The sequence below is a fragment of the Bubalus bubalis genome, chromosome 11, assembly GCF_019923935.1.
Source record: "Bubalus bubalis isolate 160015118507 breed Murrah chromosome 11, NDDB_SH_1, whole genome shotgun sequence".
In the NCBI taxonomy this organism is placed as follows: domain Eukaryota; kingdom Metazoa; phylum Chordata; class Mammalia; order Artiodactyla; family Bovidae; genus Bubalus; species Bubalus bubalis.
In genome coordinates, this window is record NC_059167.1 from 85,083,430 (window position 1) to 85,108,637 (window position 25,208).

Genomic DNA, 25,208 nt, shown 5'->3' on the forward strand with positions numbered 1-25,208 from the left:
TAATAAAAGTAACTTACAGAAGATATGTACTGTTTGATAAAACCATGTACAGAAGACTTAAAAGCATGCAAAATAATTACTTCATTGTTTAGCGATATATATGGGATTGTTTGGGAATATATATATACAGGAAACACAAACAGATGCATAGAAATAAACACCAAATTCATAACTGTGGTTATGTCTGCAAAGGAGGGAGGGACTGTGTTGGGGGAGGGCTACAGAGTAGGTCTCAACTATATTTAAAAGGCTTTTATTTAAATTCATTGGTTGACACACAAATGTTGGTAATCTTATTTCCTATTCTTTGGGAATGTTTGAAATGTTTCATAGTTCTTTTAAAGGGAAAGATATACAAACTAAAAAGATATTTGCTTAGAAACTTATAAAATTTCCAAGAAAAAGATCAGAGAATTGAATACAACTATACTGTATTAAATAGTCCTTGATTTTTTATTGTATTACATTCTTTTCTACACTGAAATTATCAGTGAAGAAGTTTCTGATAAGATGGTAAAGTAGGTGATGCATTTATTTCATCTCCTTCCCAAGATTCAATGGGTGAAACAAACAAAATAAATAAAATGAACAATTCCAAAGAAAACATTAAAAACAAAAGTTACTAATAGAGCAACACTTTTGATGAAATTTCAGGAATCTGAAAAGCAGATGGATGTTATTGGAGATAATCTTGAACAAAGAAAACTGCAGCTCAGAACTGGCCGGAGAGATGCTGTACTGCAAACGTGGCAATTCTCTCCATGAGAATGCCAACTTCCACTCTCGGAGTCAGCACAAACAAAACACAGGCATGCACTACGAATAGCTATGACTAATCAAGTAGATGTATAATTAAAGATGTGTCTACTAAACAGCTAATCCTGGAACACCAACAAACCCACTGCCCACCCAGCCCACTCCCACTCCTGCCATGCACACACACAATCATGTACAGAGCAGCTGGCTGAAGAAATCCTCAGCTACAGCCTCAGGATCTGTTTCTAACAGAGATCAAGGAAAGATGGAGAGCATGGGTGTTTTATCTATCAGTTCAGTCAGTCAGTTCACTCGCTCAGTCATGTCCGACTCTTTGTGACCCCATGAATCACAGCACGCCAGGCCTCCCTGTCCATCACCAACTCCCGGAGTTCACTCAGACTCATGTCCATCAAGTCGGTGATGACATCCAGCCATCTCATCCACTGTCATCTCCTTCTCCTCCCGCTCCCAATCCCTCCCAGCATCAGGGTCTTTTCCAATGAGTCAACTCTTCACATGAGGTGGCCAAAGTATTGGAGTTTCAGCTTCAGCATCAGTCCTTCCAATGAACAGCCAGGACTGATCTCCTTTAGAATGGACTAGTTGGATCTCCTTACAGTCCAAGAGACTCTCAAGAGTCTTCTCCAACACCACAGTTCAAAAGCATCAATTCTTCAGCGCTCAGCTTTCTTCACAGTCCAACTCTCACATCCATACATGACTACTGGAAAAACCATAGCCTTGACTAGACGGACCTTTGTGGGCAAAGTAATGTCTCTGCCTTTCAAAATGCTATCTAGGTTGGTCATAACTTTCCTTCAAAGGAGTAAGCATCTTTTAATTTCATGGCTGCAGTCACCATCTGCAGTGATTTTGGAGCCCCAAAAAATAAAGTCTGCCACTATTTCCACTGTTTCCCCATCTATCTGCCATGAAGTGATGGGACCAGATGCCATGATCTTAGTTTTCTGAATGTTGAGCTTTAAGCCAACTTTTTCACTCTTCTCTTTCATCAAGAGGCTCTTTAGTTCTTTTTTACTTTCTACCATAAGAGTGGCATCATTTGCATATCTGAGGTTATTGATATTTCTCCAGGCAATCTTGATTCCAGCTTGTGCTTCTTCCAGTCCAGCGTTTCTCATGATGTACTCTGCATAGAAGTTAAATAAACAGGGTGACAATATACAGCCTCGATGTACTCCTTTTCCTATTTGGAACCAGTCTGTTGTTCCATGTCCAGTTCTAACTGTTGCTTCCTGACCTGCATACAGGTTTCTCAAGAGGCAGGTCAGGTGGTCTGGTATTCCCATCTCTTGAAGAATTTTCCACAGTTTATTGTGATCCACACAGTCAAAGGCTTTGGCATAGTCAATAAAGCAGAAATAGATGTTTTTCTAGAACTCTCTTGCTTTTTCCATGATCCAGCGGATGTTGGCAATTTGATCTCTGGTTCCTCTGCCTTTTCTAAAACCAGCTTGAACATCTGGAAGTTCATGGTTCACGTATTGCTGAAATCTGGCTTGGAAAATTTTGAGCATTACTTTACTAGCATGTGAGATGAGTGCAATTGTGCGGTAGTTTGAGCATTCTTTGACATTGCCTTTCTTTGGGATTGGAATGAAAACTGACCTTTTCCAGTCCTGTGGCCACTGATGAGTGTTCCAAATTTGCTGGCATACTGAGTGCAGCACTTTCACAGCATCATCTTTCAGGATTTGGAATAGCTCAACTGGAATTCCATCACTTCCACTAGCTTTGTTCGTAGTGATGCTTTCTAAGGCCGACTTGACTTCACATTCCAGGATGTCTGGCTCTAGGTCAGTGATCACACCATCATGATTATCTGGGCCGTGAAGATCTTTTTTGTACAGTTCTGTGTATTCTTGCCACCTCTTCTTAATATCTTCTGCTTCTGTTAGGTCCATACCATTTCTGTCCTTTATCAAGCCCATCTTTGCATGAAATGTTCCTTTGGTATCTCTGATTTTCTTGAAGAGATCCCTAGTCTTTCCCATTCTGGTGTTTTCCTCTATTTCTTTGCATTGATTGCTGAGGAAAGCTTTCTTATCTCTGCTTGCTATTCTTTGGAACTCTGCATTCAGATACTTATATCTTTCCTTTTCTCCTTTGCATTTCACTTCTCTTCTTTTCACAGCTATTTGTAAGGCCTCCTCAGACAGCCATTTTGCTTTTTTGCATTTATTTTCCATGGGGATGGTCTTCATCCCCATCTCCTGTACAATGTCACGAACCTCCGTCCATAGTTCATCAGGCACTCTGTCTGTCAGATCTAGGCCCTTAAATCTATTTCTCACTTCCACTGTATAATCATAAGGGATTTGATTTAGGTCATACCTGAATGGCCTAGTGGTTTTCCCTACTTTCTTCAATTTAAGTCTGAATTTGGCAATAAGGAGTTCATGATCTGAGCCACAGTCAGCTCCCGGTCTTATTTTTGCTGACTGTATAGAGCTTCTCCATCTTTGGCTGCAAACAATGTAATCAATCTGATTTCGGTGTTGACCATCTGGTGATGTACATGTGTAGAGTCTTCTCTTGTGTTGTTGGAAGAGGGTGTTTGCTATGACCAGTGTGTTCTCTTGGCAAAACTCTGTTAGCCTTTGCCCTGCTTCATTCCATACTCCAAGGCCAAATTTGCCTGTTACTCCAGGTGTTTCTTGACTTCCTACTTTTGCATTCCAGTCCCCTATAATGAAAAGGACATCTTTTTTGGGTGTTCGTTCTAAAAGGTCTTCATAGAACTGTTCAACTTCAGCTCCTTCAGCATTACTGGTTGGGGCATAGGCTTGGATTACCGTGATATTGAATGGTTTGCCTTGGAAACGAACAGAGATCATTCTGTTGTTTTTGAGATTGCATCCAAGTACTGCATTTCAGACTCTTTTGTTGACCATGATGGCTACTCCATTTCTTCTGAGGGATTCCTGCCCGCAGTAGTAGATATAATGGTCATCTGAGTTAAATTCACCCATTCCAGTCCATTTTAGTTTGCTGTTTCCTAGAATGTCAACGTTCACGCTTGCCATCTCCTGTTTGACCACTTCCAATTTGCCGTGATTCATGGACCTGACATTCCAGGTTCCTATGCAATATTGCTCTTTACAGCATCGGACCTTGCTTCTATCACCAGTCACATCCACAACTGGGTATTGTTTTTGCTTTGGCTCCATCCCTTCATTCTTTCTGCGGTTATTTCTCCACTGATCTCCAGTAGCATACTGGGCATCTATCAACCCGGGGAGTTCCCCTTTCAGTATGCTATCATTTTGCCTTTTCATAGTGTTCATGGGGTTCTCAAGGCAAGAATACTGAAGTGGTTTGCCATTCCCTTCTCCAGTGGAGAAGTCAGAATGTGGTCCACTGGAGAAGGGAATGGCAAACCACTTAAGTATTCTTGCCTTGAGAACCCCATGAACAGTTTTATGTATGGAGATGTTTAATAACTGCCACAGTAGAACCAGAAGGGGAAGAGGAATGGCAATTTCAGCTGGCACAAAAGATACTGAGGTCCTTCTTATTTCTCCTCCCTGCCCTCACAAAGTAGTGTTTCTTATTTTGATAGTTACAGAGTGAGCCTGCCTATTGTCCACTCACTCTAAGGGGAAGTCTGCCAATGTGTGGGATTCAGCAACTTACACAAATCTAGTGATCATTCTAGGGAGAGACTTATGGTTAAAAAAGACCTATTCAGCTGCAGAAGAGAGTCAGCCATGCCTTAACATGGTCCTTCATTTAAGAATTACCAGTCACTGAGGAAAATCAAAACCATGAGAAAAAACAAAGCAAAAAAAATAATGTGATAACTGACCCTGGAGAAAAGAAGAGATAGTTTAAAAAAAACAGAAAGAGTGGAAAAAAAAGGAATCCTCAGATTTAAAGTCTCTTGGGCCTTCAGGAAAAGGATGCTTCAGAAAAGAAATAGAGTTGGAAAAGTTTATTTATTCTTACACATACACTCACAGTATCCAATAAATACACATGATGCTTATACCATATACATAATATTTAAACCTTTTTCACTTTTAGAAATTAAAACAATTTCCTTTTCCATAAGATGCTTACTGCTGCCTAATCTATAACAGTAATGATTAGGTACTCAGTGGGAAATTCATTAAGCAATTTCCTGGATGTGTATTACACATTTTCCAAATGAAGGACAAATTGTAGACAGAAATATGCTAAGGCCAACGGATTTCTGTACCCCACTCTACCAAAGTGTATGGATTCTTACCACACCCAATGTCCTGAGGACGGATTAAGTCCAGCCTGAACAGTTCCTCGAGACAGCAATGTAACAGATTAACTCAATATGGATGTCTCTTAAAATAAACAAGCCATTTCCAATATTTAAATCCAATGTGGGGAAAGGTTGGCAGAATTTAAAGGTTCTGGAATAAATCTATGTCTTAGAAAAGGTTTTGAAATTATCCCAACCTCCTAGAAAATGTAAGCATTACTTGGCTCAGATTTTCTGGCGAAACTTCAAAATGAAACCAATCTGTCCAGTGAGGCCTAGAGATAAGGTATCAACTGTCCTCCAATTTTTTCAAGTGTACCACTTAAGTTTATGTAATTATTTACTAAGGAACTCGATGGGCTTACTTACTTACTAATGGGCTTCCCTCATAGCTCAGTTGGTAAATAATCTGCCTGCAATGCAGGAGACCTGGGTTTGATCCCTGGGTTGGGAAGATTCCCTGGAGAAGGAAATGGCAACCCACTCTAGTATTCTTGCCTGGAGAATCCCATGGACAGAGGAGACCGGCAGTCTACAGTCCGTGGGGTTGCAAAAGTCAGACACTTAGTGACTAAACCAACCAACCAAGGAACTCAATGTCTTGAAAAAGTTAAGAATCAGATTGTGCCTTTAAGAGCGCTTAAGTGATATCCAGAGAAAACCTAATGCAGTTTCTCTGTTGCATATAAACAACAGAAAACTTGTTAAAACTTAACAAGAAACTTTAACAGGAAACTTGTTAAAAAAACAAGTAGTGTTTTTATAAAGCCTTAGATGTCTTCTTGGCCTATATCATGTCATATAACTGAAAGTCTTATTTCTAGAGCTCCTCACATATGCCAGTTCAACATACCTGAGCATTAAGCAGTTATTTAGCTGCTAAACATGAGTAAAACTATAAATCTAATGAAGTTCATCCTCAGAGTTTCAGAGTAGCCTCATGATGCCAGCTCTTTTCCTCCTGCTCACATGCCAGCTTTCTATCATATTTATATCTTTTTCTCAGAGTCAGCAAACCAAAAAGGACTGCAGAGATGATCTAGCCCAATGTCCTCATTTTAGAGAAAAGTAAACTGAATCTCACAGGTGAGCGACTTACCCAAGGTCACACAGTAATGGGATCTTCTCTATAGCTCAGATGGTAAAGAATCTGCCTGCAATGCAGGAGAACCAGGCTCAATTCCTGGGTCAGGAAGATAGAGAAGGGATTGGCAATCTGCTCCAGTATTCTTGCCTGGAGAATCCCATGGACAGAGGAGCCTGGCAGTCTACAGGACGTGGGGTAGCAAAGAGTTGGACACAACTGAGCAACTAACACTACATTGCTACACAATCAGTGAGAGATGGAGCAGACTGGCACTGGGCCTCTGATGTCCTGTGCAACAGTGTTCTTTCCTCCATACAAAGCTGCCTTCGAAAAACTGCTAAGAATATGATATTTATGTGTCTTCAAAGCCCTCAGTCTCTCCTCACTGTGTCTTTTTCCTCTCTGTGCAGCAATCTGCCAACTTTCAGTCACCAATAACCGTCTTTCTTATTAATCCTATTTCTATAACAAAACAGGAAAGGATTCAAAATTCATTTATCCCTAGTTGATTCATTTACTGATAACACTCCTGCTCCTAATTTTACATTTATCTTTTAGAATGGAAAATAACATACCATTTCCCAAACCATAATATTATAAAGCTTAACAATTATATCCACAATTTACATTCAGAAAAAAAAAAAAAACTAAATTACCTTAGACTCTTACTTTACAGAAAGCAATGCTATAACATTTACTTCATTCCCTTAAAAGAAAGGCCAGAAATCACATATTGATTCCATTTTAATACTCACCACAAAAGTAATTTGATTGTGTCGCAGGTTAAGCTCAGTTAGTGAATCCAGCCCATTAAGATTATCAACGTGACTTAAAAAGTTCCTGGCAAGATTTAAAACTCTCAAATCACACAAATGATTGACATTTTCAATCTTGGTAATCTGTTAAAAAAATGAGGCAGGGATGATTAGCAGGCATAGATCTCAGAGGTGCATGCTATAAAAGACACAGTCACTGGATTCAGTAACAAACATATTTATATGAAGACATTTCAAAATGTATTTCCTGTTTCCTCTGTTATAGATATTATGAAGTTACTTAATTTGTGAATATTAACTAAAGGAACACATCTTGTAATTTGACCATGGTAATTATTTGAAGTATATTTTACCAAACAATCAATAAGCACTCATTTGGGCATCTCCAAGCAACAGCTAGAACTGGACATGGAACAACAGACTGGTTCCAAATAGGAAAAGAAGTACATCAAGGCTGTATATTGTCACCCTGCTTATTTAACTTATATGCAGAGTACCTCATGAGAAACGCTGGGCTGGATGAAGCACAAGCTGGAATCAAGATTGCCTGGAGAAATATCAATAACCTCAGATATGCAGATGATACCACTCTTATGGCAGAAAGCAAAGAAGAACTAAAGAGCCTCTTGATGAAAGTGAAAGTGGACAGTGAAAAAGTTGGCTTAAAGCTCAACATTCAGAAAACGAAGATCATGGCATCTAGCCCCACCACTTCATGGCAAATAGATGGGGAAACAGTGGAAACAGTGGCAGACTTTATTTTGGGGGGCTCCAAAATCACTGCAGATGGTGACTGCAGCCATGAAATTAAAAGATGCTTACTCCTTGGAAGGAAAGTTATGACCAACCTAGACAGCATATTAAAAAGCAGAGACATTACTTTGCCAACAAAGGTCTGTCTAGTCAAAGCTATGGTTTTTCCAGTAGTCATGTATGGATGTGAGAGTTGGACTATAAAGAAAGCTGAGCGCCGACAGCTGATGCTTTTGAACTGTGGTGTTGGAGAAGACTCTTGAGAGTCCCTTGGACTGCATGGAGATCCAACCAGTCCATCCTAAAGGAAATTAGTCCTGAGTGTTCATTGAAAGGACTGATGTTGAAGCTGAAACTCCAATACTTTGGCCAAGTGATGCAAAGAACTGACTCATTGGAAAAGACCCTGATGCTAGGAAAGATTGAAGGCAGGAGGAGAAGGGGACAACAGAGGATGAGATGGTTGGATGGCATCACCGACTCAAAGGACATGAGTTTGAATAAACTCCAGGAGTTGGTGATGGACAGGGAGGCCTGAGTGCTGCAGTTCATGGGGTCACAAAGAGTCAGACACAACTGAGCGACTGAACTGAACTGAACTGAACTGCCCAACACTGAGCCAGGTTCCCAGGAAGGTGAAGAGAAATATATGTACTAGCTGCAAAATAGAAACTGTAAGCCTAAGGCATGAGCTTACAATGTTTTGACCAAACAAGACTACCCTCTGAGAGAAAAGACAGAGAAAAGAAATGATACCAATTCTCCCTGTTCATACTCCACTTATACTGTAGGATCCTGAAAGCAGTCAAGAGTCTGAATGGAAAAGGAACTAGGAACCCCAGGAGAGGGTGAGGAAAGATATTCTTTATTACTGAAACTGCTTAAGAGAGGAGACAGATAATGTTGAGTCAGGGTTCAACATGGTGGACACTGGCTGTTTAGAACAAGAGGACTTGAATTACAGACTATACACATGTACATAAGCAGAGGACTCTGAGGTGCACAAGCAAGGGTAAGTTAAGGGTATGGCCCGTGAAGTGATGAGCGTGCAGCATGACTCGAAGCCCCACTATTGCAATACTGCAAGAAGAGCACAAAACAGGGTGAGTTTCTACATGACCCGGAAGTAGGGCTCCTTGGGAGGGCTTCATCAACCTTTTAATCTAACAGACTTAAGTAATATCGAGTTATTCATAACATTTTTTTTCCGGACATTAAAATATATAAATTTCACAGTCACTGGAGATTAATTTTCTCATCTGTATTGCCATTACAATATTATTTGAAAATTTCTATTTAACATTTCAAAGCAGATACTTGCTAAAATAAAATAGCCTTTTTAAAGACTTAAAATACACTTTCTACGATATTATTTAGCCCTTCTCTTACATTCAAGAAATACCATCTAGATTTCATCTAGATTCAAGAGGAGAAATCTAAGTATATTTATCACAAATTTAATAATATAAAAGATAAAATATGACCATGCTTTAAAATTTGCACTGAGATTTTTGGTTTAACTAATAATAAAATGAAAACAATTAAAATCTGTAAAAGAAAAAAACAAGGTTATGAGTATTTGCAGATGACAGAACTGTAAAGACACAGAAAATGACATTTCAAAACTAAATAGATGATAGAATTTAAAATGTATAGAATCAGCAAAAAGTAAAATGGACACTATAGGAAATCAGTAATATCAACAAAAGCTTGAGAAATTCTACTGAAATACTAAAAAAAATATAGAGATAGGTATAAGAAAAAGCAATATGTAAATGTATACATGTATATATTTTATATATATAAAACTTCCCGGAACTCAAGAAAGATAAATACACAGAATGAAGATGCACATGACCTGTGCATGATGTCTTCCCCCTTCGCTAATAATCCTGGAGCACTTCTTTTAGAAAACTACCTTTCTCCAATTTCATTTGGTCCTGGTGGGACTTACAATTAGGATGCCAACATTTTAGAGTCCCTTTTTAGTTTGGTAACTCTGAAAAGAAATGTTAATTCATGCTGCTAAGCTGCTAAGCCACTTCAGTCGTGTCCGACTCTGTGTGACCCCATAGACGGCAGCCCACCAGGCTCCCCCGTCCCTGGGATTCTCCAGGCAAGAACACTGGAGTGGGTTGCCATTTCCTTCTCCAATGCGTGAAAGTGAAAAGGGAAAGTGAAGTCGCTCAGTCGTGTCAGACCCTTAGCATGGACTGCAGCCTTCCAGGCTCCTCCGTCCATGGGATTTGCCAGGCAAGAGTACTGGAGTGGGGTGCCATTATAGGTATAAATCTTTAATTAAAAAAAAAAAATCACTGGGGATATTGTTCAATTTCTTGGTTTGCGAACTGACATGGCAGAATTGGGTGGAACATCTCCGATAGAATAAAATTTGTTACTCTGTTGCAGCCATGGACAAAGTCACAAGAATAGAGCAAATGACAGAATCTTCAAGCAAAAGGTGGTGTATAATGAGAGCAGAGTTCTTGATCACTTAATAAATTTCACAGCCAGAAGAAGAGATGATAGGAATGTTCAAAAGGCTAACCTTAAGTCACACTGATCAGAGGGGGTCTTAAGGTAGACAGGAAAGCTTCTCAATACATCAAGGAAAGCTGGATCCTGCAGCTTTTGTATGTGTATAAGAGTGCCCAGATTGCTCTATGTGGATAAAGACGACCTTCCTATTAAACAACACTGAAAAGAAAGATGTCTGCTTTCAGGCGAGCAATCACAGAAAGGGCAAGCTCTCCCTAAAGGAAAAGATGTCACTGAAAGAACAGATTCTTCTTGAAGCATGTTTGTGTCCATGTTAAAGCAACCATTCAACAGGAGAACATTTTCTGGTACACAAAAAAAAAAAAATCTAGGTTATAAATTAAGAATCAGTCTCCCATATTCCTCTGTATTCTCTACTACTCACATACAATCAATTGCTAAATCTTAATGTTTTTACTTAAATATTTATCCAATCTGCCCCTTTGTTACACCCCTACTGTTATCGCTTTAAGTTGTCATCACTTCTCACAAGGATTATTGAATTAGTCTCCCAACTGTTCTCTACCTCCAGTCTCACCTCCCCTCTCTTTCCATTCCCCAGTCTGTTTCTTGAGCACTATCACTATTCCTCCCAATGTCTGCACATCAAAAAACCAATTACATTTCATTTTACAATGTACACCATGTATCATTATTATTTCCAATGGAAGTAAATTCAAACTATAATAAATATTCACTTAATAGTCTTTTAGTTTTTAAACTATCTGATGCTATTTTTTTAGAGTTACACATTGTTCAACTTGAGTTAAAACATCCCCTGACTTTTTAGTCACCAAGACTATCTTTGCTTTGAAATACTCCAAATTTTTGCTTATTGGATTTAAATATTTGAAACAAGACTAAGATTTTCACTTAAAATTTCTTTCTTGTATTCACAGAACCTTGAGAAATAATTTGTGTGGTATAAATATTTAATCTTAATACACAGACTATCACAAACATATGCTGGAATTATAGAACACATAATATAGGTCAGTTAACAAGGAATAGAGCATTTTTAATCAACATAATGTTGGTAAGTAATCCCTATACAAGATATATAGATCAAGTGATATGTTATTCATTTGCCAGTTGCTCTTATAGATCTTGGGTAATGCCCATGAATTCTTAAAAGTATATTATGATATGAAGAACACATAAATAAATGCTTATACATTTTAAAATAAACTTAGGAAAAATATTGCTACCATAAAATGTTTCACTTATACTTATGAACAATATTTAAAATAGGGGGATAAATAAAGACAAAATAGCAATTTCTTAGTACTGCATATAAAGCCCTCCACAATCTGGCCTTATATCTACCTCTCTTGCCTCATCTCTCACCATCCCCCAACATGTGCTGAATTCTCTAGAAGTAAAAAATTACTTACTATGTTATTTTTAGCCTCAGTGTTTTTGTATGTGATATTCTCTTACTGACGAACACTTTAATTCTTCTTCCCCTTCTACCAACATCTAACTATTAATAACAGGCTAACTTTCTCTCTACTAGAAAGACACTAACCAGCCTGCAGGGCTGAACAGTTCCTAGGCCATCAAAAACCCTCCCTCTGTGTGCACATATAGGCAGACATACAGATGGAGCTGGGATCCCAGCCACTAGCTGATGCAGCCTATCCAGATCTATCATGGTTTTATTAATAACATTCGGTTTTCAACAAAACGCTTGGGACTAACAGCTATTAGAGCACCCAGAGAGATTACACTGAGGTTTATGTCTGACCAACTGCAAGTGGAAAACCTTGTTCTCAACAGGCAGGGACTCCCAGATCATCCCACAATGTACACTTGCCACCTCAGGAGAGGCTTTGCCTTCTGCATGTGCATGTAGCTTATGTAGTTATTTAGAAATAAGTATTCATATTGAAAAGACTAAAATTTAAATGTAAGAGCAAGCAGTTAAAAAAACAGCCAAGATGCTCTGAGAGAGAAAATAAGGAGGGGAACATAACAAACCAGACACAAATTAAGACAGACAAATATGTGGGTAGATAAATTGATCAAACATGATAATGATCCCAGGTTATACAGTAATCAGGGAAATATAAATCCAGACCATGAGGGGCCACCCCTTTACACCAATTCAATTGGCAAAAATTAAGAAGTATGACAATTCCAAATGTTGAAAAAGATATGAAGCAACAGGATCTATTATGTGTTACTAGTAGGAGTATAAACTGGTACAATCACTTTGGAAAACAATTTGGCATTATCTTTTAAAGTTAGACATTTAAATAACCTATGACCCATCAGTTCCACTCCTAGGAATATACCCTAGAGTAATATAATGTATGGGAGAAACATATATAAGAATGTTCTTAGACACGTTATCCGAGTAGGAAACAAAACAAAAAGACAAGCAAACAAAAAGGAATCAACCCAAGTGTCAATCGATAATAAAGTGGAGAAAAATGTTTTTCTATAATCAAACCATGGAACATATAACAATAAACATAAACTACAACTACATAATCAAAATAGATAAATCTCAGTAACATAATACTGTATCAAAAAAGCAAACATCGGATGACAATATACAGTGTGACACCTTTTTAAAGTTAAAAAACAATACTACTAAACAATATATTATTTAGACACATGTATATGTGATAAAACCAACTAAAAACACCCACAAAGGGACGATAAATGTGAAATCCAGAATAGTGGTAACCTGGAATAAAGAAGGAACACTTAGGTAGAAGAAAATCAATAGTAATATTCTAGTTCTTGATTTGGGGTTGGCTATTAAGTTAATAAAAGACTAAATAAGAAAGAAAATAGGCATAACTACAAGAATTCTAAATGTTTTATGTCTTATCTGTCATTTGCTGTTGAGAAATCTATGTAAATAGACTTAATACCTTAATACCACAGCTAATTTCAGTGAATCAGTAAAGTAACTCTGGAAAAATTCAACACAAGTATAATCATTAAAAGTTCTATGCCAAATTTCCTAGAGCTTTTTCAAAAAAGAAAGTTACAAAAGGGCTTTAACAATACCTGATTTCCATGAAGGTCCAAGACATCTAAGCTCTTTAGATTCTCCAGATTTGAAATTTTCTTAATTCTGAAAATTAGAATGGAAATACAGATGTATCACATCTATTGCAAATCAAAACAGTCTAAGGCATAACTTATTTTAATGTATTCTATTTCTCCAGATAGACAGATATATAGATAGACAGACACAAAAATACATATATACATAAAGAGAGATTATATATAATTATATATATTAAAAAACATATCTCCATTGATTTAACTGTAATGTTAAAGATGCAGTCCCACTGGGGGAAATGTTCCAAAGACAGCTTAAAAGTGCTATCTTTAGGAAAGAATAATTCTACGTCTAGGAACTTTAGCACAAGGCACTTACTCAAGGCAATTTCCTTCACCTTAGAATACAACTTAAAGCCCTCACCTCAGTCCTCAAGGCCCTGAACTGCCTGGCTGACTCTTCCTTTAGCTTATCTCCTTCCGGGGCTTATCTCCTTCTCAGACTTACCCACTCACTCTGCTCCAGCCACAGGGGCTTTCTTGCTACCTCTAACTTGACAAATTCATTACTGCCTTGGGGTGTTTACCCTTGCTGTTCCTTCTTCCTTAATGTTCTTCCACCAGAACTTCACATGGTTCACTCCTTCCCATTATTCAAGTCTTGGCTCAAACATTTTCTCAGAGCAGCCTTTCCAGGTGACCCTATCGAAAAGAGTTCTCTCTTCCTTTCCATCACTCACATCATAGCCAAATCCAGAATTGTATTACCAAAAGCAATCCAACCCAGTTTAAGTTATAAAAATATTTATCATACACCTATTATGTCCTATTGCAGTGTGACTCTTCTTCCTCTCACCCTTATCTCCCCACACCACCCCCTGCCCACACTACTCCACTAGGACCGAACCCCCCTCTCAGTCTCCTCTCTCACACCTCTCTCCTCACTCACACGGATTATTTACTGTCTGAGCCACCAGGGAAGCCAAAATAATAAAATATATTTAAGTAAAAAACAGATCACATAAAAACCAATTTTTAAAACTTACATGTGAGTATAGAATGGTGTATTAAGTGTTGATAACCAATGCTTGGAAACAAGGCAAAGGGGTGAATGACAGTCCTTTCAGTGTTGTATCAGAGCACTGTCAACCAAGGATCATCTATTTACAACTGACTAGCACCCAAACCGGAGAAGGCAATGGCACCCCACTCCAGTACTCTTGCCTGGCAAATCCCATGGACGGAGGAGCCTGGTAGGCTGCAGTCCATGCGGTCACTAAGAGTCGGACATGACTGAGCGACTTCACTTTCACTTTTCACTTTCATGCATTGGAGAAGGAAATGGCAACCCACTCCAGTGTTCTTGCCTGGAGAATCCCAGGGACGGGGGAGCCTCGTGGGCTGCCGTCTACAGGGTCGCACAGAGCTGGACACGACTGAAGTGACTGAAGTGACTTAGCAGTGCGCAAACTCTGTAAGTTATATACTAACTTGTAGAAAACTAGTAAGATACCAATGTGACCTGAAAGCTTTTACTTAAAAAGAAATTCTCCCATCAAAAGGAAGTGAACTAGAAAAAGACAAGGCCCACTCATCACTCAGCAACTACAGACCTCTAGGGACATGCCACAGCTTGTCTCTGCAGGCCACATTATGTGCTGATGTTAGAATAAGGATCCCACTACAGGATCTATATGAGGCTTCTATACCTGGATCTATGCCTGGCTTCTCAGGTGTCAAAGACAAATCCTTAAGTGAGATACTTCAAGAAATCAAAAGGAAAGGAATATGGAATTCCAGGGTCTAGTGGAAAATTCTGTTATCTGCAGAAGTGGGAGATCACAAGAAAACCCAGCGAAGTTCTGGTCATGAGCCTGTGAACATCAGGGTACCAGAAGATCTCAGAAAGGTAAACAGAGGATATAGAGAGTAGAAGAGTTTGACGGGAAGGACTTCAACAGCAAAGTGGTATAGAGGGGTTGGGAGTTCTTTGGTAGCAATGTAAACTTCACATATGGAAGCTGAGCAGGATCTTTCTATCTTTGGAGCAGAAATCTTTTTTGGATCTGCTTGAATTTAAAGGCATATGGTTGCACTGGATTGTCATATGTGGTTCCATTGCCTTGGACTCAAAGCCTGCAGTGCTTTGAGATGTGCGAGGGAGTAAATGTTATTGATTTAACCAGCAGGGGGCAACAAGTCACCCAGAACGAACACAAGGAGACAGGGCGGTGGATGTGTGTCTCTTCAGCAATCCTCAGCCAGGTTTGCCTCATAGCCACTAAAATGCTGCCTCAGCATAGATTTGCATCTTCCAGGCTCACAGGCTCCTTGCTGTGACAAAGTCAGCTGACTGGAGAACAGGAGGAATAGGTCAGAATTGCTTGTACTGATACTTCAAAAATATGCAATTTGGCAGAATGTGGAAAGTAGTCTTCTGACACATTTTTTTTTAACTCCAGAACACTAAAAGTTTTAGAACTATTTAATAGCTACTTTCTTTATGTGAAAAATAAAGTGTGAGCAAGAGCAAACAAAAAACAGATAGAGGAATAGAAAGAGAAAGACAGACTTGTATCTTCAAAGAACAAAATATTAAAATATATATATATATATTTCCAAGAAGCCAGATAAACTGAAAAAAAGAGACAGGAATGTGGAGAAAAGAAAACCTTCATGCACTGCTGATGGGAATATAAATTGGCGCAGCCACTATAGAAAATGTTATGGAAATTCCTCCAAAAATTTGAAATGGGGGACTTCCCTGTTGGTTCAGTGGTTAAGAACCTGCCTGCCAATGCGGGGGACACAGTTTGATCCCTAGTGCAGGAAGACACCACACGCCACGGGACAAGCAAGCCTGTGCGCCACAACCACTGGCCCCACGCCGTAAAGCCCATGTGCCGCAACTACTCAAGCCCGCGTGCCAAGAGCCTGTGCTCCACACCCAGAGAAACCACCACCGTGAGAAGCGCTTGAACCACAACAAACAGTAGCCCCCACTCACGGCAACCAGAGAAAGTCTGTGCACAATAATGAAGACACAGCTCAGCCACAGAGAAAGAAAGAATTCTAAAAAAATTTAACATGGAGCTACTATATGATCCAAAAAGTCCATTTCTGGGTATATATCTGAAGAGAAAAGCACCACTTAAAAGAATACATGAGCTCCTATGTTCATTGCAGCATTATGTACAATAGCCACAATATGGAAGCAACCCAAGTGCCCATCAGTAGATGAATCAATAAAGAAGATGTAGTGTATATATACATGGAATATTACTCAGCCATAAAAAAATGGAAATCCTGCCTTTTGAAACAACATGGATAGACCTGGCAGGTATAATGCTAACTGAAATACATCAGACAGAGAAAGGCAAAATACCATATGATTTCACTAATATGTAGAAACCAAAAAAACACAAGAAAACAGAAACTGTTATAGAGAACAAACAGGTGGTTGCCAGAGCGGGTAGTGAGAAAGAAATAGGTGAGGGAGATTAAGAGACACAAATTACCATTTGCAAAATAAATGAGTCATGGGTATTAAACGTATAGTGTGAGGAATATAGTCAATAATTATGTAATATCTTTGGTGAGAGATGGTAACTAGACTTACTGTGGTGATCACTTTGAAATGTAAAGAAACATCAAGTCACTATGTTGTGTAACAGGAACTAACAGAGATTTGGAGGCTGATTATATTCATAAACAAACAAAATCAGGGAAAGAAAGCAGATTTGTGGTTACCAGAGGCAAGGAAAGTTATGACCAACCTAGACAGCATATTCAAAAGCAGAGACATTACTTTGCCAACAAAGGTCCGTCTAGTCAAGGCTATGGTTTTTCCTGTGGTCATGTATGGATGTGAGAGTTGGCCTGTGAAGGCTGAGCACCGAAGAATTGATGCTTTTGAACTGTGGTGTTGGAGAAGACTCTTGAGAGTCCCTTGGACTGCAAGGAGATCCAACCAGTCCATTCTGAAGGAGATCAGCCCTGGGATTTCTTTGGAAGGACTGACGCTAAAGCTGAAACTCCAGTACTTTGGCTACCTCATGCAAAGAGCTGACTCATTGGAAAAGACTCTGATGCTGGGAGGGATTGGGGGCAGGAGGAGAAGGGGAGGACAGAGCATGAGATGGCTGGATGGCATCACTGACTCGATGGACATGAGTCTGAGTGAACTCCAGGAGTTGGTGATGGATAGAGAGGCCTGGTGTGCTGCAATTCATGGGGTCACAAAGAGTCAGACACGACTGAGCGACTGAACTGAACTGAGGCAGGGAATAGGTGAGAGGAGGGGGAACTGGATGAAGGCAGTCAAAAGACACAAATTTTCAGTTATGAGATAAATAAGTATACTAGGGATATAATGTACAAGCAGTTCAGTTCAGGCGCTCAGTCATGTCCGACTCTGCAACCCCATAAAACGCAGCACGCCAGGCCTCCCTGTCCATCACCAACTCCCAGAGTTCACCCAAACCCATGTCCATTGAGGCGATGATGCCATCCAATCTCATCTTCTGTCGTCCCCTTCTCGTCCTGCCCTCAATCTTTCCCAGCATCAGGGTCTTTTCCAATGAGTCAGCTCTTTGAATCAGGTGGCCAAAGTATTGGAGTTTCACCTTCAACATCAGTCCTTCCAATGAACAACCAGGACCAATCTCCTTTAGGATGGACTGGTTGGAGCTCCTTGTAGTCCAAGGGACTCCCAAGACTCTTCTCCAACACCACAGTTCAAATGCATCAATTATTCGGGGCTCAGCTTTCTTTAGAGTCCAACTCTCACATCCATACATGACTTCTGGAAAAACCATAGCCTTGACTAGATGGACCTTTGTTGACAAACTAATGTCTCTGCTTTTTAATATGCTGTCTAGGTTGGTCATAACTTTCCTGCCAAGGAGTAAGTGTCTTTTAATTTCATGGCTGCAGTCACCATCTGCAGTGATTTTGGAGCCCCCCAAAAAATAAAGTCAGCCACTGTTTCCACTGTTTTCCCATCTATCTGCCATGAAGTGATGGGACCAGATGCCATGATCTTAGTTTTCTGAATGTTGAACTTTAACCAAATTTTTCACTCTCCTCTTTCACTTTCATCAAGAGGCTTTTTAGTTCTTCTTCATTTTCTGACATAAGGGTGGTGTCATTTGCATATCTGAAGTTATTGATATTTCTCCTGGCAATCTTGATTCCAGCTTGTGCTTCTTCCAGTCCAGCATTTTTCATGATGTACTCTGCATATAAGTTAAATAAACAGGGTGACAATATACAGCCTTGACCTTTTCCTATTTGGAACCAGTCTGTTGTTCCATGTCCAGTTCTAACTGTTGCTTCCTGACCTGCATACAGATTTCTCAAGAGGCAGGTCAGGTGGTCTGGTATTCCCATCTCTTGAAGAATTTTCCACAGTTGATTGTGATCCACACAGTCAAAGGCTTTGGCATAGTCAATAAAGCAGAAATAGATGTTTTTCTGGAACTCTCTTGCTTTTTCCATGATCCAGCAGATGCTGACAATTTGATCTCTGGTTCCTCTGCCTTTTCTAAAACCAGCTTGAACATCAGGAAGTTCACGGTTCACATATTGCTGAAGCCTGGCTTGGACAATTTTGAGCATTACTTTACTAGCGTGTGAGATGAGTGCAATTGTGCGGTAGTTTGAGCATTCTTTGGCATTGCCTTTCTTTGGGATTGGCATGAAAACTGACCTTTTCCAGTCCTGTGGCCACTGCTGAGTTTTCCAAATTTCCTGGCATAGTGAGTGCAGCACTTTCACAGCATCATCTTTTAAGATTTGAAATAGCTCAACTGGAATTCCATCACTTCCACTAGCTTTGTTCATAGTGATGCTTTCTAAGGCCCACTTGATTTCACATTCCAGGATCTCTGGCTCTAGGTCAGTGATCACACCATCGTGATTATCTGGGTTGTGAAGCTCCTTTTTGTGCAGTTCTTCTGTGTATTCTTGCCACCTCTTCTTAATATCTTCTGCTTCTGTTAGGTCCATACCATTTCTGTCATTTATCAAGCCCATCTTTGCATGAAATGTTCCCTTGGTATCTCTAATTTTCTTGAAGAGATCTCTAGTCTTTCCCATTCTGGCGTTTTCCTCTATTTCTTTGCACTGATTGCTGAGGAAGGCTTTCTTATCTCTGCTTGCTATTCTTTGGAACTCTGCATTCAGATGCTTATATCTTTCTTTTTCTCCTTTGCTTTTCACTTCTCTTCTTTTCACAGCTATTTGTAAGGCCTCCTCAGACAGCCATTTTGCTTTTTTGCATTTCTTTTCCATGGGGATGGTCTTCATCCCCATCTCCTGTACAATGTCACGAACCTCAGACCATAGTTCATCAGGCACTCTATCAGATCTAGTCCCTTAAGTCTATTTCTCACTTCCACTGTATAATCATTAGGGATTTGATTTAGGTCATACCTGAATGGTCTAGTGGTTCTCCCTACTTTCTTCAATTTCAGTCTGAATTTGGCAATAAGGAGGTCATGATCTGAGCCACAGTCAGCTCCCGGTCTTCTTTTTGCAGACTGTATAGAGGTTCTCCATCTTTGGCTGCAAAGAATATGATCAATCTGATTTTGGTGTTTTCCATCTGGTGATGTCCATGTGTAGAGTCTTCTCTTGTGTTGTTGGAAGAGGGTGTTTGCTATGCCCAGTGCATTCTCTTGGCAAAATTCTATTAGCCTTTGCCCTGCTTCATTCCGTATTCCAAGGCCAAATTTGCCTGTTACTCCAGGTGTTTCTTGGAGAAGGAAATGGAAACCCACTCCAGTGTTCTTGCCTGGAGAATCCCATGGACGGAGAAGTCTGGTGGGCTGCAGTCCATGGGGTCGCACAGAGTTGGACACGACTAAAGCAACTTAGCAGCAGCAGTAGCCAGGTGTTTCTTGACTTCCTACTTTTGCATTCCAGTCCCCTATAATGAAAAGGACATCTTTGTTGGGTGTTAGTTCTAAAAGGTCTTGTAGGTCTTCATAGAACTGTTCAACTTCAGCTTCTTCAGCATTACTGGTCGTGGCATAGATTTAGATTACCGTGATATTTAATGGTTGCCTTGTAACAAACAGATCATTCTGTTTTTGAGATTGCACCCAAGTACTGCATTTTTGGACCCTTTTGTTTAGTATGAGGGCTACTCCATTTCTTCTAAGGGATTCTTGCCCACAGTAGTAGATACAATGGTCATCTGAATTAAATTAACCTGTTCCAGTCCATTTTAGGTCCCTGATTCCTAAAATGTTGATGCTTACTCTTGACATCTGCTGTTTGACCACTTCCAATCTGCCTTGATTCACGGACTTAACATTCCAGGTTCCTATGCAATATTGCTCTTTATAGCATCAGACTTTACTTCCATCACGTCACAACCACCAACGGGTGTTATTTTTGCTTTGACTCTGTCTCTTCTTTCTTTCTGGAGTTATTTCTCCACTGATCTTCCATAGTATATTGGGCACTTACCGATCTGGGGAGTTCATCTTGCAGTGTCCTATCTTTTTGCCTTTTCATACTGTTCATGGGGTTCTCAAGGCAAGAATACTGAAATGGTTTGCCATTCCCTTCTTCAGTGGACCATGTTTTGTCAGAACTCTCCACCATGACCGGTCCATCTTCCATGGCCCTACATAGCATGGCTCATAGTTTCACTGAATCAGACAAGGCTGTGGTCCATGTGATCAGTTTGGTTAGTTTTCTGTGATTGTGGTTTTCAATCTGTCTGCCCTCTGATGGATAAGGATAAGAGGCTTATGGAAGCTTCCTGATGGGAGAGACTGACTGAGGGGAAACTGGGTCTTGTTCTGATGGCCAGGGCCATGCTCAGTAAATCTTTAACCCAATTTTCTGTTGATGGTTGGGGCTGTGTTCCCTCCCTGTTGTTTGACCCGAGGTCAAACTATGGTGGAGGTAATGAAGATAATGGCAACCTCCTTCAGAAGGTCCTGTGCATGCACTGCCACACTTGGTACCCCCGACCCTGCAGCAGACCACTGCCAACCCACGCCTCTGTCGGAGACTGCTGGACACTGACAGGCAAGTCTGGGTCAGTTTCTTGTGGAGTCACTGCTCCTTTCTCCTTGGTCCTGGTGCATACAAGGTTCTGTTTGTGCCCTCCAAGAGTCTGTTTCCCCAGTCCTGTGTAAGTTCTGGTGGCTCTACAGTGGGGTTAAAGGCAACCTCCTCCCAGAGGGCTTATGCCATACCCAGGTCTGCTGCACCCAGAGGCCCTGCCCCTGTGGCAGGCCACTGCTGACCTGTATCTTCGCAGGAGACACTCAAACACAGTTCTGGCTCAGTCTCTGTAGGGTCTCTAGGTCCCGGTACACACAAGGTTTGTTTGAGCCCTCTGAGAATCTCTGGAGGGTAAGGGGTTTGATTCTAAATTCAATTTCACCCCTCCTACCATCTTGCTTATGGCAGACACCACCCTTATAGCAGAAAGCAAAGAAGAACTAAAGAGCCGCTTGATGAAAGTGAAAGAGGAGAGTGAAAAAGTTGGCTTAAAAGTCACATTCAGAAAGCTAAGATGTCTGGTCCCACCACTTCATGGCAAACAGATGGGGAAACAGTGGCAGACTTTATTTTCTTGGGCTTCAAAATCACTGCAGATGGTGACTGAACCCATGAAATTAAAAGACACTTGCTCCTTGGAAGAAAAATTATGACCAACCTAGACAGCATATTAAAAAGCAGAGACACTACTTTGCCAACAAAGGTCCATCTAGTCAAAGCTATAGTTTTTCCAGTAGTCATGTATGGATGTGAAATTTGGACTATAAAGAAAGCTGAGAACTGAAGATTTGATGCTTTTGAACTGTGGTGCTGGAAAAGACTCTTGAGAGTCCCTTGGACTGCAAGGAAATCGAACCAGTCCATCCTAAAGGAAATTAGTCCTATATTTTCATTGGAAGGACTGATGATGAAACTGAAATTTAGTACTTTGGCCACCTAATGCAAAGAACTGATTCATATGAAAAGATCCTGATGCTGGGAAAGATTGAAGGCAGGAGAAGAAGGGGATGACAGAGGATGAGATGGTTGGATGCCATCAATGACTCAATGGACATGAGTTTGAGTGAACTCCAGGAGTTGGTAATGGGGATGCCTGGCGTGCTGCAGTCCATGGGGTCGCAAAGAGTTGGACCAACTGAGGGACTGAACTGAACTGTCTTGCTGGGGCTTCTCCTTTGCCCTTGGTCATGGGGTATCTTTTTTTGACAGGATCAGTATCAAAATCTGCAAGTGTTCAAATCCCTTATGTGAAATGGCAGAGCATATGTAGACTTTAAATCACCTCTAGACTACTCATAATATGTACTACAATGTAAATGATACATAAATAGTCTCCAGGAAGACAGTAAATTCAAGATTTACTTTTTTGGAACTTTCTGGAATATTTTTTCAAGTGTTTTTCGATCCTCAGTTGAATCTGTGGATGAAAAACTGGATACAGATAGCCAACTATAATTTGACAGTCACAAAGTATCAAATGCCCACCCTTAGTTAAGCACTGAGAAGAATCACAAGTGAAACACATAAGCTTAATGTGAATACACATATTTAAAATATAGCCTAATAGAACATAAAGGCCAAAGTCTGTTATTTACTCCCACATATGATATGGCTCTGGAAAGCAATGGAAATAATATGCACTTAATAAACGCTATGGGCTTCCCAGGTGGCGCTAGTGGTAAAGAAGCTGCCTGCCAATGCAGGAGACATAAGAGAATTGGGCGTGATCCCTAGGTTGGGAAGATCCCCTGGAGGAGGGCATGGCAACCCACTCCAGTATACTTTCCTGGAGAATCCCTTGGACAGAGAAGCCTGGTGGGCTACAGTCCTTGGGGTCACAAAGAGTTGGACACAACTTCGGCTTCCCTGGTGGCTCAGATGGTAAAGAGTCCACCTGCAAAGCGGGAGACCTGGGTTAGATCCCTGGGTTGAGAAGATGCCCTGGAGAAGGGAAAGGCTACCACTTCAGCATTCTGGCCTGGAGAATTCCATGGACGGTATAGTTCATGGGGTGGCAAAGAGTCAGACATGGCTGAGTGACTTTCACTTTCAATAAATGTTATTTGGTTTGAATAACTGTCAATATGAAAACTCATAAAACAAATTATAAATGAATCTTAATCCAAACGGTCTTTCAAAAACATTAGTCTGTTAGGTTCTTGAGTTTTATTCAATGTTGAGTTGCTATCTAGAGACCACAGGAGGACTCAACGTTAGTCCTAAGTATAACAAACAGTGACTGATCTATAACGATTACCTGTTTTTCCCCAACAGAAGGACACGGAGGGATCTCAAAGTAGAAAGTCCACTAATTTCTTCAATTTGATTATCATATAGATCCAAGAATATTAGCCTCTGCAGATTGGAGATATTCTGGATCTGAGTTATAGAATTGTGCTGAAAGTTCAGGAGACGAAGGTGCTCTTCCCCGTCAATAATAGGACACACGGTCAGCTTCTGCCTAGAAAACATGTTTAAAGTTAGTAAGGTTCTGATTCAGCAGTCTGCCTCTTCTCAAGAATATTAATAGTAGTATCTTTGTGTGGCCATGCCATGAGAAGAAGAAAAACAGAACCACTTCTTGCCTTCAGGAACCAAGCATTCTAGATCTAATTGTAAATCACTCATATAACAACTGATATACTTTGGCAAGGGTAGTTATTAAAATTAAGTCTAGCTCTCATAGTATTAAAAAAAAAACTCCAGTATTAATTATTTCATATAAAGATTAACCATCAGAAAACACTCAGTGTAATTGCCTTCTGTGGGAAAGGTTGAGATGATTCAAGGAACCATGTCACATAACCAGAGAAATGCGCTTGCCATTAACTCACTGATATAAACACTGCTCAGGCACTGCTAAGCTAGAAAGTTTGCTTAACGCCCTGCTCTTAGATATATACTGCTGAGCTAAAGGTATGCACAGCAGAGAAGGTTTCTCTGCTGGTTATAACGCTAAGGTAAGGTTGAAATCCTTCATCCACCATTCTACTGCAGATACTTTGCTAGATTTAAAGATACGGATTAAGTCCTAAACACACTTATTCATTCAAGATTTGTTAAGGGTTTATTTTGTCCGCGGCTTTGTTTTAGGTGCTGAGGATACAGAATTGAACAAAACTCCCCATGTCTGTGGAGTTTACATTCTACTCGGAGGAGACAAACAATGAATGACAATAAATATGCTAAGTTAAATATTTAATGTGTGAGAGGGAGATAAGTGCTGAGAAGAAAAGCAGAGAAAGGTGCTGGAACTGCCAGGGTTGAAGGAGTTGCTGCTTTGGAGAGTCAGGGCAGGGAAGGCTGTCCCTAGATGGTGACACTGGACGAAAGGTCTGATGGAGGTAAGAAAGTGAGCCTACTGACACATGGTGAAGTAGCATTCCAGGCAGAGGGAACAGCAAACGCAGAACTCCTGAGGTTTAAGCACTCTTGGTGTATTCAAGGAGCAGGTATGCAGGGTGAGTGAAGGCCAGACCAGGAGCAGGTGAGGTCAATAAGGTAAAAGGGAACTCAACTTAATAGTGCTGAGAAGCCCATTGGAGGAGTATATTTTGAAGTTTTTTTCCCTATCCTAAAACCCATTTTTATCAATGTCATATTTTAGAACCTCTATAGTACTCTTTGGAGAAGGCAATGGCAACCCACTCCAGTACTCTTGCCTGGAAAATCCCATGGACAGAGGAGGCTGGTAGGCTGCAGTCCATGGGGTCGCTAAGAGTCGGACACGGCTGAGCGACTTCACTTTCACTTTTCACTTTCATGTATTGGAGAAGGAAATGGCAACCCACTCCGGTATTCTTGCCTGGAGAATCCCAGGGACAGGGGAGCCTGTTGGGCTGCCGTCTATGGGGTCGCACAGAGTCGGACACGACTGAAGCGACTTAGCAGCAGCAGCAGCAGCATAGTACTCTTTTGGAGTACAGTCAAGCTCCTTTACATTACACAGATATAAAATTTCTCTGCATACTCCTGGAAGGATAAATTTTAA

The 25,208-nt window shown here is 40.4% G+C and overlaps 1 protein-coding gene across 5 annotated transcripts in view; it reads right to left on the reverse strand.

Moving 5' to 3' along the window:
* Positions 1-25,208, reverse strand: part of LRRC49 (leucine rich repeat containing 49) — a 160,953-nt gene that overhangs the window by 127,265 nt on the left and 8,480 nt on the right. For 4 of the 5 annotated variants that reach the window (XM_025296220.3, XM_025296221.3, XM_025296223.3 and 1 more), the window contains 3 exons: positions 23,475-23,678; positions 13,196-13,262; positions 6,860-7,003 (listed from right to left, as the gene is read on the reverse strand). In XM_025296220.3, the coding sequence (XP_025152005.2) occupies positions 6,860-7,003; positions 13,196-13,262; positions 23,475-23,678 (415 nt within the window). The remainder of the gene's footprint in view (positions 1-6,859; positions 7,004-13,195; positions 13,263-23,474; positions 23,679-25,208) is intronic. The other variant, XM_025296222.3, reaches the window with a different exon arrangement.